This window comes from Syzygium oleosum, unplaced genomic scaffold (genome assembly GCF_021117445.2).
Source record: "Syzygium oleosum isolate NSW1041296 unplaced genomic scaffold, Sole_v2.1 Sole_v2.51, whole genome shotgun sequence".
NCBI classification, from domain to species: domain Eukaryota; kingdom Viridiplantae; phylum Streptophyta; class Magnoliopsida; order Myrtales; family Myrtaceae; genus Syzygium; species Syzygium oleosum.
In genome coordinates, this window is record NW_026607535.1 from 1,188,179 (window position 1) to 1,204,870 (window position 16,692).

A 16,692-nucleotide genomic window follows, 5' to 3' on the forward strand; every position below is an offset into this window, starting at 1 on the left:
CCAATTGGACGAACGAGGGGTGCGAGTACTTACCAGGCGTTGCGATACGTAGTTGATCCGAATTGACGATGCTCCCGTGACATGAACCTTTCTTCTGTCTTCTTCTTTCTTTTCTTTCTTTCCCTTTCTTTCTTTTTCTTTCCTCTCTTCTCTCCCCTGCTCTGCGCGAACTCATTTAAAAAGAAAGGAGCCGAGCGTCCATTGGAACTATCCCGTCTCGAGCAACTCCCGCTTTTATCATTACAATACTATTCTCGAAACTTTCCCTCACATCACGGACTGTGATCAAACTGAACTATCTCGCTAGCCGTTTGACTGCCCGATATCTTTTTTTATTAAGCCGGTGTCAGCCTTTAGGGTACATCCTACCCTAATCTTTAGTGTTGAACCATAGCTTTTTGACTTTTCAACGTTTTGGGCTCTTTTTTTTTTTTTTAAACCAAATATTACAGTTTCTCTGAGAAAGAGAGAGGGACCAGTTGGAGGTAAGAATTTGGAAGTTAGTAGGAAATATGCTCACCTGGAGTTAGTTCACCCAGCTGCACTTTAAATATGCTCAAGCATTTGTTCACTTTATAATCAAAAGGAAATAGGCCTGAACACGTCATATTGAAGCCGAATTCCTTGTAAATTGGAAATGAGGAGTTTTCTCGTAAGTGACGTGCAGTGCTTCTTGATCTGGATCGAAAGTATTGTGAAAAACAATTCATCTAACAATGAATAAATAAAACAAAAAAAATGTGATTTAATCGATGTGCAATATATTTTTTCATTATAAATCAAGCAATACAATGCATACTACAACCACACTCGAATCACTTAAACACTCTAAATATTTCTTATCCCTAATGACACTCAATAACTCACATGATATCTTTTCTCACTATTTATTGCGAAACTATATCTCAATTTCGCAGAGGAATTACACAAAATCTTAATAAAAAAATTTCATGATTTCAAATACTCTTGATGTAATTTACGAGCACATTGCACAATTGATTGTCCCGGCCCAAAGCTCCTCTTGCATGCTACATAATGTAATTCACAAAAAAAGTCGCATATTGGATGTAATTCACCAAGAAGAATCACTACTTATATAAGAAGTGGATCCAAAACATGTTACCCACTCAAACTAGAAATCTTTGACCCAAAAAAAAGAAAACTAGAAATCCAAGTCCAATTAAAAAACCCACTTGTTTTTTCATAAGCTCAAAATCAAGATATAATCTTAACAAATAGGTTGGGTGAGGCGTGGTACGAGGCCTAGCTCCGGATGGCCATGCCTATAAAACTATTTGAATTTCTATACAAAATAAGCCGGATTAGGCAGGCTGAGGTGAGAAGCCAAGCCTAAGAAAATTGCATTCCTATATCTGTCTATTTTGCCCCTCGGCTCGAACGGACCGAAGCAGGCCCAATGAACTGACCTCATGTTGATCAATTCTAGTCTTGTCATTGACGAATGGTTGATAATCTTATAAAAATCGAGAAGTTAAAATATTTATTAATTCAAATGGCAAGGCTAGATTGTGAATAGCCTTTGTTGTGCCAAATCATTCAAGTTATATTACACAGGCGCAGTCTATATAGATCAATACTATTATAGCCATTGATTATGTGGGCCTCACAGCAAGACCCACACATTCGGTGGCTATGATGGTATTAATCTACATATAGTATCTACATGACTTCTTATAATGTTAGCCGATTTATCGATGATTGACTTGCGATGAGTTATGTCGGCGGCTTCTGACCCAATTTTTTCTATAATTTCTTTTTTCGCGACTTTTTTTTTGGTTTGAGGTCGGGTAAATTATCAATGATGACAAATTTGTGGAAGGTATCCGAGAAACATTTACAATAATGGAATTGGACAGGGCCAAAAGTAAAGTCTGGAACACGAAGGACGAATGTTGCGGTACTATTAAAGAGAAAAGACTAAAGCCACAAGAATGAAAAAAAAAAAAAAGAGAGAACAAAAACAAATGAAAAGTACTTCAGATTAAAGAAATGTTTACAAATAATTTTTTTTTAAAATGAAATTGGCATTTCAATAAATGAGGCATATTCAATCACTCCTTAGGAACTTATCACATCATTTTATAAATATATTTTTCTACATAAATTTTTCTAATTATTTGTTATCTACGTTGAAATAATGTCGGTCTTAGTTTCGGGAATTGGATTAGACCGGCAAGATGACAATTGATTTGGACCATGACTTTCACGGGAAGAGGATCACATTTATTTTTCCTTTTTCTTTTTTTTTCTAGGTCAAGCGTGATTGGTAAAGGGACCAAAAGATACTGACCCGCTTGTCCATTGATCAATTCTAGTCTTGTCACTGTTGAATGGCTGATAATGACACGAAAACCGTGAAGTCAAAATGTTTATTACTTCAAATAGCAGGTTTAGATTGTGAATAATTTTTGTTGTGGCTCATATGGTATTGGTGTACCTAAACTATTCATGTAATAACTTCTTGTAATGCTAGCCGATTTACTGACGATGAGTTATCACGGTGCGTTTGCGACACAAACTTTTCTATTTTTCCTTAATCAGGTTCCTTTCAATTTTAGGTCGGGTAAGCTAACAATGACGACAAGTTTGTGCAAGGCATCCAAGAAACGTGTGACATTAGGTCACTGGACAGCACCAAAAGTAAGGTCTGGAAACATGAAGGACAAATATTAAAGTACTATTAATTATTAAAGAGAAAAGACCAAAGTCACAAGAATTTGAAAAAAAAAGGTAAAGAAGAATAAAGGATGAAAGTACTTCAGAATTAAAGATATGTTTGCAAATAATTTTAAAAAAATATATTTTTTTATAAGTAAATTGTTCTAAATCTTCATTATTTTAGTTGAAATAGTGATGCCTTAGTCTCGGTGATTGGATTAGACCAATGATAACGAGCAGAATCTTTGAAATTTGCATTTCTTTGCTAGGCTTGGACCATGTCCATGACAATTGATTTGGACCACGACTTTTATGCGAAGAGAACCACATTCTTTTCCTTTTTGCCCTTTTGTCTTTTTTCTAGTGCAAGCAGGTGATTTGGTTAAGGGACCAAGAGATGCCGGATCGATGCTAGCATTGGTGTGGTTGCGTTCTCAAGAGCGGTCCATTTTCATGTTTCATTTCTCACATGTAGGAGGGAATCTGAAAGTTCCTGTCTCATCTGTTGATTTCTGTTGGATGTTTGTTTGTAAAACAAACAAAACAATGCTTTCTCCTTTGTCCCACGTAGAAAAGTTTTGGGTAAGTGGGCCATTTTATAACTGTGAGTGTCTTCTTACTCCTTAAAGTGAAGACAATGGGGTGTGTGCTAGTCTACACAATACCCGCGTGCGGGTGCACGAATAATTGCGCGATTTTGGCGCGATTATTAGGCGCACTTAGCATTTTGCACGCTTGCGCGGCCGCGGTTTAATTAGCTCTAATCCCTTTATTTTTTATTTTATTTCGTAAGGTTATCTCCTTAACCTTTATTAGTTGAAAGGTTGTTTTTTGTTTATTAAATAATTTTCGAAATTATGAAAATTCGGAATTTTATTTATATATATTTTTTATTTTATTTTATTCCGAATTTTACATGTGTCTTTTCAAGACAACTTTTGGAGATTATACTTGTTCAGTTTTCAACCTTTTCCGAAGGGTTGCATTTGTTTAGTTTGCAACTTCTTCCGAAGGAATATCTTTGTTAGCTTTGCAACCTTTCGTGAAGAGTTGCCTATGAAGACCGATTTCTATATATGTCAGTTTTCCGCAAGAAGGAAAAATCAATCAATTTTTCAAGTCTTCTTTCGAAAAACTACAGCCGTCATTTTTCAATTGTTTCCCAGAGAGACCCTGGAGAAATACTAGAATTGCTATCTAGTATTCTCATTTTGAGACTTTGTTGTATCCTGGAGGATTTTTGCCGGTGACCATTAGCAACATTGTGGGGCAAATAAATCCTTAAGGAAAGTGATATCACGCCTCAAAGTCCGACTTGATTGCTCTTTGATTCGAAGCCATTCAAATTTTACAACAATTTCCACCATAATGTGCTCCCAAGATTCAACATTAGTAAGTAAATAGTTTTTATCATAATTCTCTATAGAAGAACTCTTTGCCCGCCAACTATAAACATCTTCTAGGAATGGAAATCGAGGAAATAATGCACGTGTTTTAGTTTGAGAACAGGATGTACAAGGATTATCATTGCATTCGTTGAAGTGGATATAATTGTGGGAAAATTGCACAATTCCCCGGAGCTTTAGGGATAATAACTGTTACGCAGTACTCCTTGAACTTTCATTTTATTACGGCCATTAAACCCTCGGTTAGTTTGTGCAATGCATGCGACTTTTAAGAAAAAAGAAATGTATTTTCATTTCATTTTTTTATGGAATCTCTCATTTACCCATAATTGTTTTAAAAATGAAAAATATAGAAAATGAAGAAAAATAAATTAACTAAAATTTTAATAATATTGAAAAGCATGAAAACATTTTAACTTGATAAAAAATGTCAAATTACAAAAACCGGATAGGCATTATGTATTTTTAAAAGGTTAATTAATATAAAAATGATTGATCGATAAAAAATATTTCACTAGATCACCTTGTATTTCGATTAATTATGTCCTTGTACAGGTTGAGGACATCATTTCTTTTTATAATTTCTTACATATTTTTGTAACAAATCATTTTTTATATTAACTAACCATTTTAAAGATACATAATGACTAACCAGTTCGTGTTTATTCTCATTCTTGAAATATGTTACTTAGTTCTATTAGATTGCTTGCATGCATTCACCAAATTTCAACAATTTTCATTGTTAAATATTGTTTTTAATATTTATTTTTTCTATTATTAGTATTTTAGTTAATTTGGCTTACTCCCGTTTCCTATATTTTTTTTCATTTTACGGCAATTAAGGGTAAAAGGAGATTTCCCTAAAAAAAAAAAGGTGAAAATACACTTTTACCCCTTAAAAGTCATGCTTATTACACATGCTAGCGAATAAAAGTAACCGAGGGTTAACGTCCGCAATAAAATGAAAGTTCTGGGGATATTGAGTAACAACTGAAAGTTCGAAAGTAAATGCGCACTACTCCTAAAGTTTGGGGGTCCGTGTAATTTTCCCTTTGCATGTTATGCTGGAAAATATAATATTCGTATTAAGATCCTAAAATCCCCAACTAATCTCACCAGTTTATAGCCCACCTATCCTCATGCAATCATAATGACAAGCGTTCCAAGTTGTCACGCCCCGTACCCTACGAACACGTAACATCCCGCCGCGGTCGTTAAGAATGCGACTCCCAGGATTCGTCGCCGACCCGTTACCATCGAAATAAGAGAAAATACGCGGAAGCCAAACGAACACTCCATTCAACGAACATTCAAACGGGATAACAGAGAGAGAATTTAAACAAACCAACGAACTATTTTATAAACTTAACATCACATACATCGATAGAATATACAAGCCTTCCTAAAGGCCACAAACCCAGACCACGCATACTCAAAAAGGGATAGGGTGGTCGATCTGCTCCACTACTCTATTCAAAAGAGGAGCTCCCAAAAAAGATAGGGATCTCTAACCCTATCAAAAACCTCCACAACATCCTGGCGGTGCTCCTGGCGAAGCCGGGTCAGATGCCTCACTATAAGAGCCGGACGGCAAGGACTCCCATTCAGGTTCTGGCCACTCGACCCACGCTGGAGGCTCTGTCACCATCGGTTCTGGCTCCGGATTAACTACAGTTCCGTCAGGGGGATCAATCTCCATAAGATCCCATAATCCTAAACCATCGTCATGGGGAACATCAAACCCCTCGAGAGGACCAATATTCTGAGCTCCGTCTCTCAGAAACCAAGCCATGTACTTATGAGCTGTCAAGTACTGCTCTCCATCGTCGACCCAAACCGTGCTCTCATACTTCCGATACTCCCTACCCTCTCCTACTGGGTACTCAGTCACCCAATGCTCCATCTCCGTTGGTACCCCGAAACGAAGCGGAGGCTCAGTCATAATCAAGGTCGAGGGTCTGAAAATGTTTAACAACGGGGAATGAGATAAATCTCAATAAGTAAACTGCCTAAGCCTCGACTAGGGCAATACGTACCTCCGGCACCCTAATCATGCCATTCTAACCAAAAGGTTAAGTTCCTATCCAACGGACAATGGTACCACATACTATGCAAGTCTCAATTTGTATCACAACCATGGCAACTATCAATATGCATAACATCAATAATAATAATCCAGACATAATCAATCATTCACACGAGTCTCGATTATAAGATGAAATCACTTCGGCCCGTCCCATACCGTGCCTCACGATTTTATCCTATAATAAAGCTCAAAGCATACCATATGCACATAACACTCGAAGTTGTCCGGATTATTAACGACCCACCATAGGTCACACCGAACTCCCGCGGTCTTAGGCATAGCCAGCATCACCCCACTACTTTGGGCGTGGCAACGTCCGGATCGAACCCCCGACAAGTCGGGTACCGGACGGCATCCCATTTAGGAGCATCGATCCGGCCTCCACCGCGATCGGCAATGTCTGGGATCGAACCCCCCCCCGACAAGTCGGGTACCAGACAGCATCCAAACTTCCGCCGGGCATCGTCTAGAACTCGTCTTAGACGGAACTTATCATGGTCACACACGTAAATAACCACGCATTGCCAATTTTAATCTTTCTTAATTAGCCAATGCAAGTGTTTATGACGTGCAATGTACTACGAATAAATATGCCATGAATCGCACTCGTTTTCGCATCAAACATCGATATATGATCACGATACGCCATGCCAAGCCAACAATAGCCATAATTAACCACACGATCTTCGTTCTAGGCCACGAAATCATCATCAAACTATACGATCAAGACATAGTCAACTAATCAGCCATGATTAAATAAATTAACCATACGATCAAACCAATTAACCATGCGATCAATTTTAAACAACTAATCCACCACACGATCGTCATTAAACCTTTAATCGACACATAATCGACTAATTAGCCATGCGATTGCCAATCAAAGTCACCCGATCAATCTCAAATCTCTAATAAGCCATATGATTAACTTTTATCACATCTTAATTTAATCTAAACCGTAGGATCAAAATTAGCACATAATCATGATAATTAAGCCCTAAAATTAACCTTAACCATTCTAGAACCAATGGGGGCCATATGATCAAAGTCCAAGTCATCCAATTCAGCCACTACCACATGATTATTGCAGCCACAAGACTAACCCACGAATTTAATTAAAACAATCACTAACAACCATAATTAGCCAAATTAAGCACAATTAGCAACATTAAACATATGATTAAGCTCAAATAACATAATCTACCTATCTTAACATTCAAAACAGCCACATAATTATCAAATCCAGCCACCAACCATTTCTCAATTCAGCTTATGCCATAACCCCTAAATTAACCCCTAAAATAACCCCTAAATTACCCTAACAACCCCTAAACACTATCCATTGGTAACCTACTAACCTAATCAAGGTTTAGGGAGTTACTTACCACTAATATAAGCTAAGAATCAAGCTAAACCCAGCAGCACCAGTCCCGGCCAAGCCAAGAGCTCCGGCGAACGGCGGCGGCCCAAACGGCGATCCGGCGAACGGCGGCTGCTCCGGGTGTGAACGGCGGCTTGCGGGCGGCTCACGGTGGTCCACGGTGGTCCAAGGTGGTCCAAGGTGGTGGCGTGAGGGGCTGATGGGTGGTGGACGGTGGTGGGGAGTGTCTCGGCCAAGAGAGAGGAAGAGAGAGAGAAAAATGAAGAGAGAGAGAGAGCAAGGGAAAAGTGAGGAGAGAGAGAGTGTGTGAGCTGAACATATCTCACCAAAATGGAGGGCTAGGATGAGTCCTTGATGCCCAAGTATTGATCTAAGGGCTAGAAATGCATCTTGACAAAAGGCTTCTAGAAGGGCATTTTTGTAATTAACCAAAAAGGCAAGGGCAAAGTTGACCATGAAGATTTTCGGCCACTAGGGTAAAGATACCAATAAGTCCTTCCACTCAACAAATAAATTCTAGAACACATGGGGGTAAAATCGTCTTTTCTAATTTCCGAGCCTAATTTCCCGTTTTGCGAATTTCGAGCAAACCGATAATAAAGCGAGCTTAATGCGGCGTCGTCAATATAATAATTTTGATATCCTTGAAAGTTCGATACCCAAGTTCGGATTCCAATTCGTGGTCAAAATCGCTCAAACGCGACTTTCGTGTATCTCAAACTAACGGGCGGCTTTTAGGGTTTACGCGTGTCGACCCGTGATTGATTTGATATCAATCCACGTTTAAGTTTACTCGAGCCATGGTGACTTCGGTTGTCATGTAATTACGAGGGTCAATCACTAGTTCCGAACGACACGATCGTTAGAAATTGATTTTGGAACGTTTGGAATGCATACAGTGATTAAACGGCATCACCCGTGACTCAATTGTATAACATTGTTAAATTGTTCCTTAATCATTCTTGGATCTGCCTAAAATGGTCCTAAATATCCCCTCGTCAATTCTTATGGTCGAAGTATCGATCCAGGTTCGAGTTCTTGGGTCGTGCGTATCAAAATCCTAACTAGCCATTCCCTAACGGTTAGTATTCTCAAGAATGGCCAATTCCGAGTGAGATATAACAGAAAGTGCATTGATGATAATATCATTTCATAAATCCCGAAAGTGGGTCGAAATTCAGAATGTCACACAAGTCATAAGTGTGCCACGGATGCGTCTTGTGGCAATTGCCTTCACTTAAACTTAAGAGCGTGATAACACGTTGTGAAGTGTAATTTGATATTAAATCTTTGTCAACATTAAGATTCAACACTTAAGAAGGATTTATCTTTTTTATAAGTGAATGAGGATACCATATAGAATTTTTAGCATAGACATAGTCAACATACAAAATAATAATTCTTCGAATGTTGGTTTCTTCTTTATAACAAGGATACTCACCTTAAGCAGGTAAATCTTGAGCTCGTGAAATGAAACAATGTTGGGTTGGTGATATGTGTATGTTACAAACATTTAATTTGTTTAATGTTAGTTAGAATATTTTTTTAGAAAAATTTACTAATTTAAGAAGCTTTTCATTCAAGAAAGTTGGGTCGACACCCCGCTTCCCAACTGGCGCAGTCCAAGCTCTATCAGGCTTGGTAGTTCTATGTAGAAAATATAATATTTTTCAATCAATGGTTGGTATGAGCAATGATTTTAAGGCTCGATAATAGTCTAAATCCTTTGATCTTGTTCATTGGTACTGTAGAAATTTAGTTAAGTAACTCATTCCAAGTAGGAAATACTCAATAAATAATATATCGGGTATTTTGACTTTCATGGTCGGTTAATAGGTGTACTAAAAAAAACTGGTCGTGCGACATAGGACAGCCGGCGTCCATGTCAGCAATTTCTGGCCTAAATTGGCCGAATAGACTCAATTGGTAACAATGTGAAAAGGTTTAGGACTAAATTGGTTCGATCAAAAGGTTTAAGACTGAATTGGTACAAATGCAATAAGTTTAGGACTTTTTTTATACTTTTCCCAATTTCTTGTAAAGTGGTTTTTCTTTCTTCAGATATAATCACTTAAAATTGAAATGTGTGCCTTAATGCTAGTAGATGTATACGATATGATTAAATCAAATTTAATGTATACTTTTCCCAATTTCATGCTATATGCTTTGTACCCTCTCTCAAAAGTAGTTGGTATATGTATTTTAATATGATGAATGTTGGTGCTTCAATCAAGTTATGATTGGTTAGTTACTTCATGGGCGTTGGTAATGACTATGACATACAAGAATAAATGTTGGTAACTCGTTGAATAGTTAGTAATCTTGAAAGTATAAAGAAATCTTGGTACTTTTTTAAATCAAGCAAGATACTAAGATTAGGTTATATCTTAATGTGATGAATGTCGGTAGATCACTCAAATTAAAGTTGATAATTTCAATAAAAGTTCATAACTTCAAAAGTGTTGGTAAGTCATAAAAAAAAATATTGGTACATTATTAAAATAGTTTAGGGAGTGTTGATACTTTTCAGAACCAAGATAAAATAGAATGATTAAATTATGTTGTTATCTTGACAAATGTTGGTATATCGGTCAAATTAAGATTGATAATTTCTAATAAAAGTTAGTAACTTCCATGGTGTTGGTAAGCCATAAAAATAAATGTTGATAGATTGTCAAAATAGTTGGTAATTTCTTACGTATGAATAAATGTTGGTACCTGTCAAAACTTGTTGATAAGTTACTAACGCATTAAGCAATTTATCTGTCACTTTTTCGTTATTAGTGACATTTAACATTTACCAAGCGTATCAGTGATACATTAATATGGAACTGGGTTCATCTTTTAACTCCACGAAATGTTAGTTACATCCCAACGATTTAAGTTAAGATTGAAGTTATTTCTGTTTCTTTTTTAATGAGTAAACAAAAGAGAAACGACAAGATTGCAACATGACAACATGAATCAAGGGCACTTCAATGATACCTCAAGTGTACCGTATAACGTGATGACGTGCCATCATAATTAAGTACCAGAATATCATGACAAGTCGTAAAATTGATTTACGACATTACGGAAAAATGTCATAACCAAGTGTAAAAACAATTGTAAAAGAAAAGTGAGGGTACGGTACACTAATATACCTTAGAGATTCGGGGGTAATCAAGTTCATAATAAAAGAGAACTTCCAAATTCGACTGGACCAAACAATTAAAGCTCACAGGCGTTCGCATCGAGCATCCATATGAGTTGCCATCCAAGCTTTTGCTTTGATTTTAGGGACGGTCTCAAAGCTTCTTTACTAAAGAGAGAGAATCTTGGAATCTAAAAGCTGCTTTTGTGATGCTTGCTTTTGTGATGCTTGGACAAGGATGGCACTTAAAATATTTGTTTCGAGCTTGAGGAGATTTATGTTCTCTCTGACAAAGTCGGTCGCTTTATTCGGGAGTGGAAAAGAGTAAAAATCAGGTACATTAATGCCAGAGGCTTTACTTTAGTCTTTCTTTGTTTCTTTTTTAAGCTCAAGGAGATTTTTTTTTTACTCTATATGGAAATCTGGCAGTTTGTCAATGATACTTGTTATAGTTCAACTCTTGAATTTTTTCTTTGAAGGGGATGTTTTTGGGAATTAAGGGAAATTTATCTTAGATTAAGTAAACTTGGAAGAAAAACAAGAAAGTCTAACGTAGAATCAATATCTATAATAAGCCTAACGCAGAATCAATATCTTTTTGAACCGACTATCCTTCCATCATGTTGGATTTGAGAGCTTCCTCTTGAAACTCATAAAGGAACGTTGGTGGGGAGAGAAACAGAATACATCTTTGTGCATAAAACAAAAAGCTTTCGTTTATAACATGGGTATTTGAACTTTGCGAGTCGAGTAACTTCAATTGATACACGTAGCTGACCAAACAAAAAAAAAATTGATACACGTAAACCGTCCTCTTGGCTTATGGTACATGTAGGTATGAAAATGATTAACAAGTCAATTTAAAATCAATATCTTTTGGAACCAACTTTCCTTCTAGCTAGGAAAAGGATACCACAAGTGCCATAATTTTTGTACGGTACTCACTTGAGTGTCATAACTCTATTTTTGGTCACTTGAGTGTCATAACTTATATATGGTGCTTATTTGAGTGCCATAACTTTCTTTTCCAATCATTTGAATGCTATATAACTTTTTAATCGATCACTTGAGTGCCAAAACTATTTGAAAACGTCCACCATAAGTGTTATGCCATGTCAAATTTCGGCACTTGGGTGAATATTTTTAAAAAGTTTTGGCACTCAAGTAATCGATTGAAATTTATGACACTCAAATGAACGTTTTTAAGAAGTTATGGTATTCAAGCGGTCGAAAAAAAAGTTATGGCATTTAAGTGCGCGTCTTACAAAAGTTATGATACCTGTGGTGTTCTTAACTCCCTTCTAGCCTTAATGGCTTTGAGAGATTCCTCTTAAAACTGATTGGTAAGGAGAGAAAGAGAATTCATCCTTTTACATAAATTAAATTTTTTTTTTGACATGTGTATAGCTCCTCCATAGGGTGCCAAGAATGCCCTCTAAAGTTAATATGAGTGGTTGACGCTGTGATTTAAAAGCAGAATTTGCTTTATCCAAATTAAGTTATTAGCCACTTAGCTAACCATTAAGGGTTGAATAAATCAAAGGTTTCAAGCAATCATTCTTGAGATAACAATAAATTCAAGAGAAACAAGAAATAACATACCTCACGAGTTACAACATAAGCAAGTAACAAGAATGTACCCGTACTTACCAGTACCCACAAACATATGCAGTCGAGACAAGTGACAGCGATACATTAATCAAGGCGGTTTTATTTTTTCTTTTCTTCTTTTTAAACATAAGAAACTAATAGCAAAAGCCTCACCTATCAACTTTAGTTTTTGGGTTGAAAAGCAACACCCTTGACGACTAGCCCATTTTTCCAATTAGAACTGGTTTCGGATATAGAGAATGTGAGTTCTCCGATGTTTTTGGACGACGTCATGAATTCGCCCATCAAAATGTTCACCGGCTTTCCTCGGGGCGTTTGCTGCAAACTCTCCATGCGCCCCACTTTCGACTCATCCGGTAAAGTAATGTGGAGCTTCACAGGAACGCTCCAACCCCAACTTGACTCAGCCATTGATGCCACCAACGAGACTTCATACAAGGTGTTCGGTGAGAGCACGACCGTTCGGAACTTCCCAGTGATTTCCAGCCAGCACACGTTTCTCAGCTCAGCTTCCTCAACATCCACATTACTGTGAAAATTGAAGTTCAATGTCAGGAGTTGGACTATTGCAGAAGAAGAATTGCTAATGTGTTCATTACCCCGTCAATTTAGACGATGAAATGAAAGAAAAGACAATAGCTACACATGAATTGCTTCGATAGATTTTCCTAGTGCAGATCATATTTGCATATGAAGTGCATTACCGGAACGAAGGGACAATTGTGTTGCACGTGGAATAGAATAGCGAGGAATGAGGTAATCAAGAAACCACTGGCGAAATGAAATATTAAACGGGATCTCAAGAATGCAGAATGAAAACTACATTAGAATGTCCAAGTTAAAAAAACTTGAATGATGGATAGGAGGACTACATAAATGTAAAGCTCATTATACCCCATATAAAGATTCAAGAAATGTACTTCAACAATCAATTTGGTTAGCTTAGTTCATTTTCACCTCAGTGAAATAAGTTTTGGCTTGGACACTCGATATTTATTATTCATATTGAAGTCGCCTTTGTTAAGATGCACGTATTAAGATGTTAGCAATACAGAATCTCGAATGGCACATAGTTCATGTGATAGAAATAATTAGGGATAATTGTTCGGGAAGATGGTCCAAAAAGTCCAAAACCTATTATACAGCAGTCAATTCAGTCTTAAACTTTTCAATTTAGCTAATTTAGTCTTAAACCTTTTGATGATTTTCCAATATAGTTCTTCCGACCAATTTTGGCCGGAAACCGCTAATGTGAATGGTTTTTGCAATTTTTAATAAAATTTTTCAAATTTTTTTCTTTTCTTTCCCTTTTCTTTTCTTTCCTTTTTTTTTTTTCCTATTTTCCACAGCTGGTCGTCACGGCCTTGGCGATGGCTGGCGGAAGTCGCTAGCCACAAGCGAGGGTTGCAACGCCCTCGTCGGCCACAATGAGGACTCATAGGCCCTTGCCTAGATCGGGCGAAGGCTGTGTGGCTAGCGACCTCCATCGGCCATTGCTGAGGACCCGGTGACCGGCGAAGGGAAAGAAGAAAAAAAGAAAAAGGAAAAAGGAAAGAAAATAAAATAAGAAAAAAATTAGAAAATTTTAAAAAAAAATTACAAAAATCATCAACGTCAGCGATTCCTGGATAAAATTGGCCGAAAGGACTACATTTGAAAATCATAAAAAGATTTAGGATTAAATTGGCCAAGTTGAAAAGTTTAGGATTGAATTCATAGGTACAATTGTTTGAACTTTCCAACGAAAGTGAGTTTAACTAGGAATGTTGGTAAGTCTAGACTTGGACCTCGATGACTATATTGTCTCTACAATGAGGTATATTGGTCTTAGGACGCTCCCTAACAACTTTTAAGACTAAAAGGGGTTGTCTCCCCGCATCCAGTGCAGTACAAAACTTATCTTTACGATGGACACCAAATAGACAGACACAAAACACTAATTACTCACTGCATAACGTAAGGGACTGTGCATTTATCAACTGATCTCCTTATCATTCAACGTTATGGAAACTATATCAGAAACAATTACATGCTCGAAAGGCTAGTTGGAAAGGAATAAGAGCACGAGACATCATCGAAAAAGATACTTGAAAGTTAAAATTGTTCATATGATTTGCATCTCAACCTTCCATTTCTTTTTTCCGTTTTCCTTTTTTTTTTTTCGGAATATTGACTCTTACCCGGACTCTTTGACGATCTTCCATTGCCAGTACTGGCGGGTGTCGCCCCATGTAATTGCAAGCTCCCTCGCAAGCACCATGAAGCAATTCTTGTTCAGATGCCTGTCGACCCAGTACTTCCGCAACTATGAAATTTCAAATTCTTAAGTACAATTTCAACTTGCATCAAATCTATATTAAAAAAAAACTCCTTTTTTTATTTATTTAAGTTTAGAATGAAGGTAAGAAAATCGTGTGTGTGTGTGTGTGTGTGTGTGTGAGAGAGAGAGAGAGAGAGAGAGAGAGAGAGAGAGAGAGAGAGAGGCTCACTCTCTTCCCCTCTTGCTGCAGAAACACTCCGTCGTAGAGCTGATCGCAGAGCTTGTCGAGAGGGAAAGTTTGAATGGGCACGACAGAAGCTTTCACGATGGCCACGTAATTGTGCGGAGGTCTTGTTACTCTTGCCTTCCCTGTTTGCTTAGGCGTCTGTGAACCCATCTCTTTGGCTTCTTCATGGATCTCAGCTTCAGCTTCCATGTCGGGAGATAGCCAATGTTGCTCCTGTTAAGGGTGTAGAGAGAGAGAGAGAGAGAGAGAGAGAGAGAGAGAGAGAGAGAGGAGCTACACAGGTTTCTTTATCCCAAATAATATTGATGGAGCCACAATTAATAGTTGTAAAAATGATAATTCAAAAGTGAAGCCATTTCTCTGTGTTTTTCAGTAGAAAATTTTCTGTTGGTCCACTCTTCATCAAAACTTGAAATAAGCACGCTGTGATAGCATGTTGTGGGGCTGAACCATAATTTTTTGAACTTGTGAATTGTCCCAATTTGATTTGTGAGTAAATAGATCAAGAACTCGGGGAATTATCCCTTTAAAATTTGGTAAGGTTTATTAGTGACTTTCATAATAATTCCACCTATCACAATATTCATAAACTAAGTTCACATGGTTATCTGTGTAGGGTTCAACGTAGGGTTTCACAGTTGTTAAAACGCAGCGGAATATATTTGTAAACCGAAACCCTAGAACCCTAGACAGGATCCATTTGTATATTGAAATCGAGACAGAAATTCAATACGTACCTTTTGCAAATCGAGCGTAAATTGACAATTGATTATGTCTAGATTAGTGCTCAAGTGTTGCGCCTCTACCGGTATCCACACACACGAACGGAATTCTCCAACGATCCAAGTGCTAGCTAAAGATCTTGAAGTTCTTTTCTTGATTGCCTTTGATTTTCGAGACTCTCTCTCAAATATATGAATAGAGAACGATTCTCTATCTTAGGGTTTCTCCTGGAGGCACTCTCTCTAGGGTTTTCCCATTGGAGGCGTGAGACTCTCTCACTATCTATATATATATAGCCTCATAGGAAAATAAATTAAAATCTACTTCTTATTTTAAGTAGATCCCGGCGCACAGAAAATATTAATTCAGTTCGCTTTTGTGTGCGACCCTGTAGGTTCACTAAACATTAGCAGTGTGCTCAAAACCCTTTTTGGCCCACAAGTCATAAGCGGTCTCTAGCAAGACATTATGACTACCTAAGTATAATGAATGTCGATTTTCCGACACAACTTAATCCACAACTAATATTAGAGAATCAACCTTGATTAATTCCTAGGGCAGACCACTAACAATCTCCCACTTGCACTAGAACCAATCATATAAACTAAGTCCCTTTGTCACTTGATTTCCGAGTTAAGTATAAGGCAGGACAAATGTCATCCTTATATAACTTAAACTCATTTTCCCGATACCGCAATTAGACTGTCAAAACAAGTAGTTGACTCTTCAACTCATTTGAGCATGGCCATTCATTTCACAGTCTCAACTCTACGGGAGGCCAGGAAATCATACCCTCGTTATATGAGATGGACAAATCCCATCTTGTCTACTCATATCACTCAGCACGATTCATGACATGCCCAGCCATTACCTTTATAATCACCTATTACGGCTGACGTTTGGCAATGTTAAAGCATGCCAATCCATGTCTAGGAAACCATGGCAGACATTATACTCTATGGTTGTGATGAGAAACACTGATGACATTATATAACAATCCTACAGTATTCTCATAGTGGGTCTGTCCAATACAATGTTCTCCAACATGTATTCCATGTGATCAACTTTATATCTCTATATTCATGACCCGTGAAACTTGATCATCAGTTGATTCACATGCTAGTCTCAAACACCATTTGCTTCCCAATGCACAATGGCAATTGACT

At 37.4% G+C, this 16,692-nt stretch overlaps 1 protein-coding gene across 1 annotated transcript; it reads right to left on the bottom strand.

The window, feature by feature from the left end:
• Positions 1-12,340: 12,340 nt before the first annotated feature.
• LOC115661814 (protein PHLOEM PROTEIN 2-LIKE A1-like) lies at positions 12,341-15,067 on the bottom strand. The gene is made up of 3 exons (XM_056307239.1): positions 14,786-15,067; positions 14,477-14,601; positions 12,341-12,825 (listed from the first exon to the last, which is right to left on the bottom strand). Exons 1-3 carry the CDS (start codon positions 14,990-14,992, stop codon positions 12,459-12,461), a joined length of 699 nt encoding a protein of 232 aa, XP_056163214.1. The 5' UTR covers positions 14,993-15,067; the 3' UTR covers positions 12,341-12,458.
• Between the last annotated feature and the right edge of the window lie 1,625 nt (positions 15,068-16,692).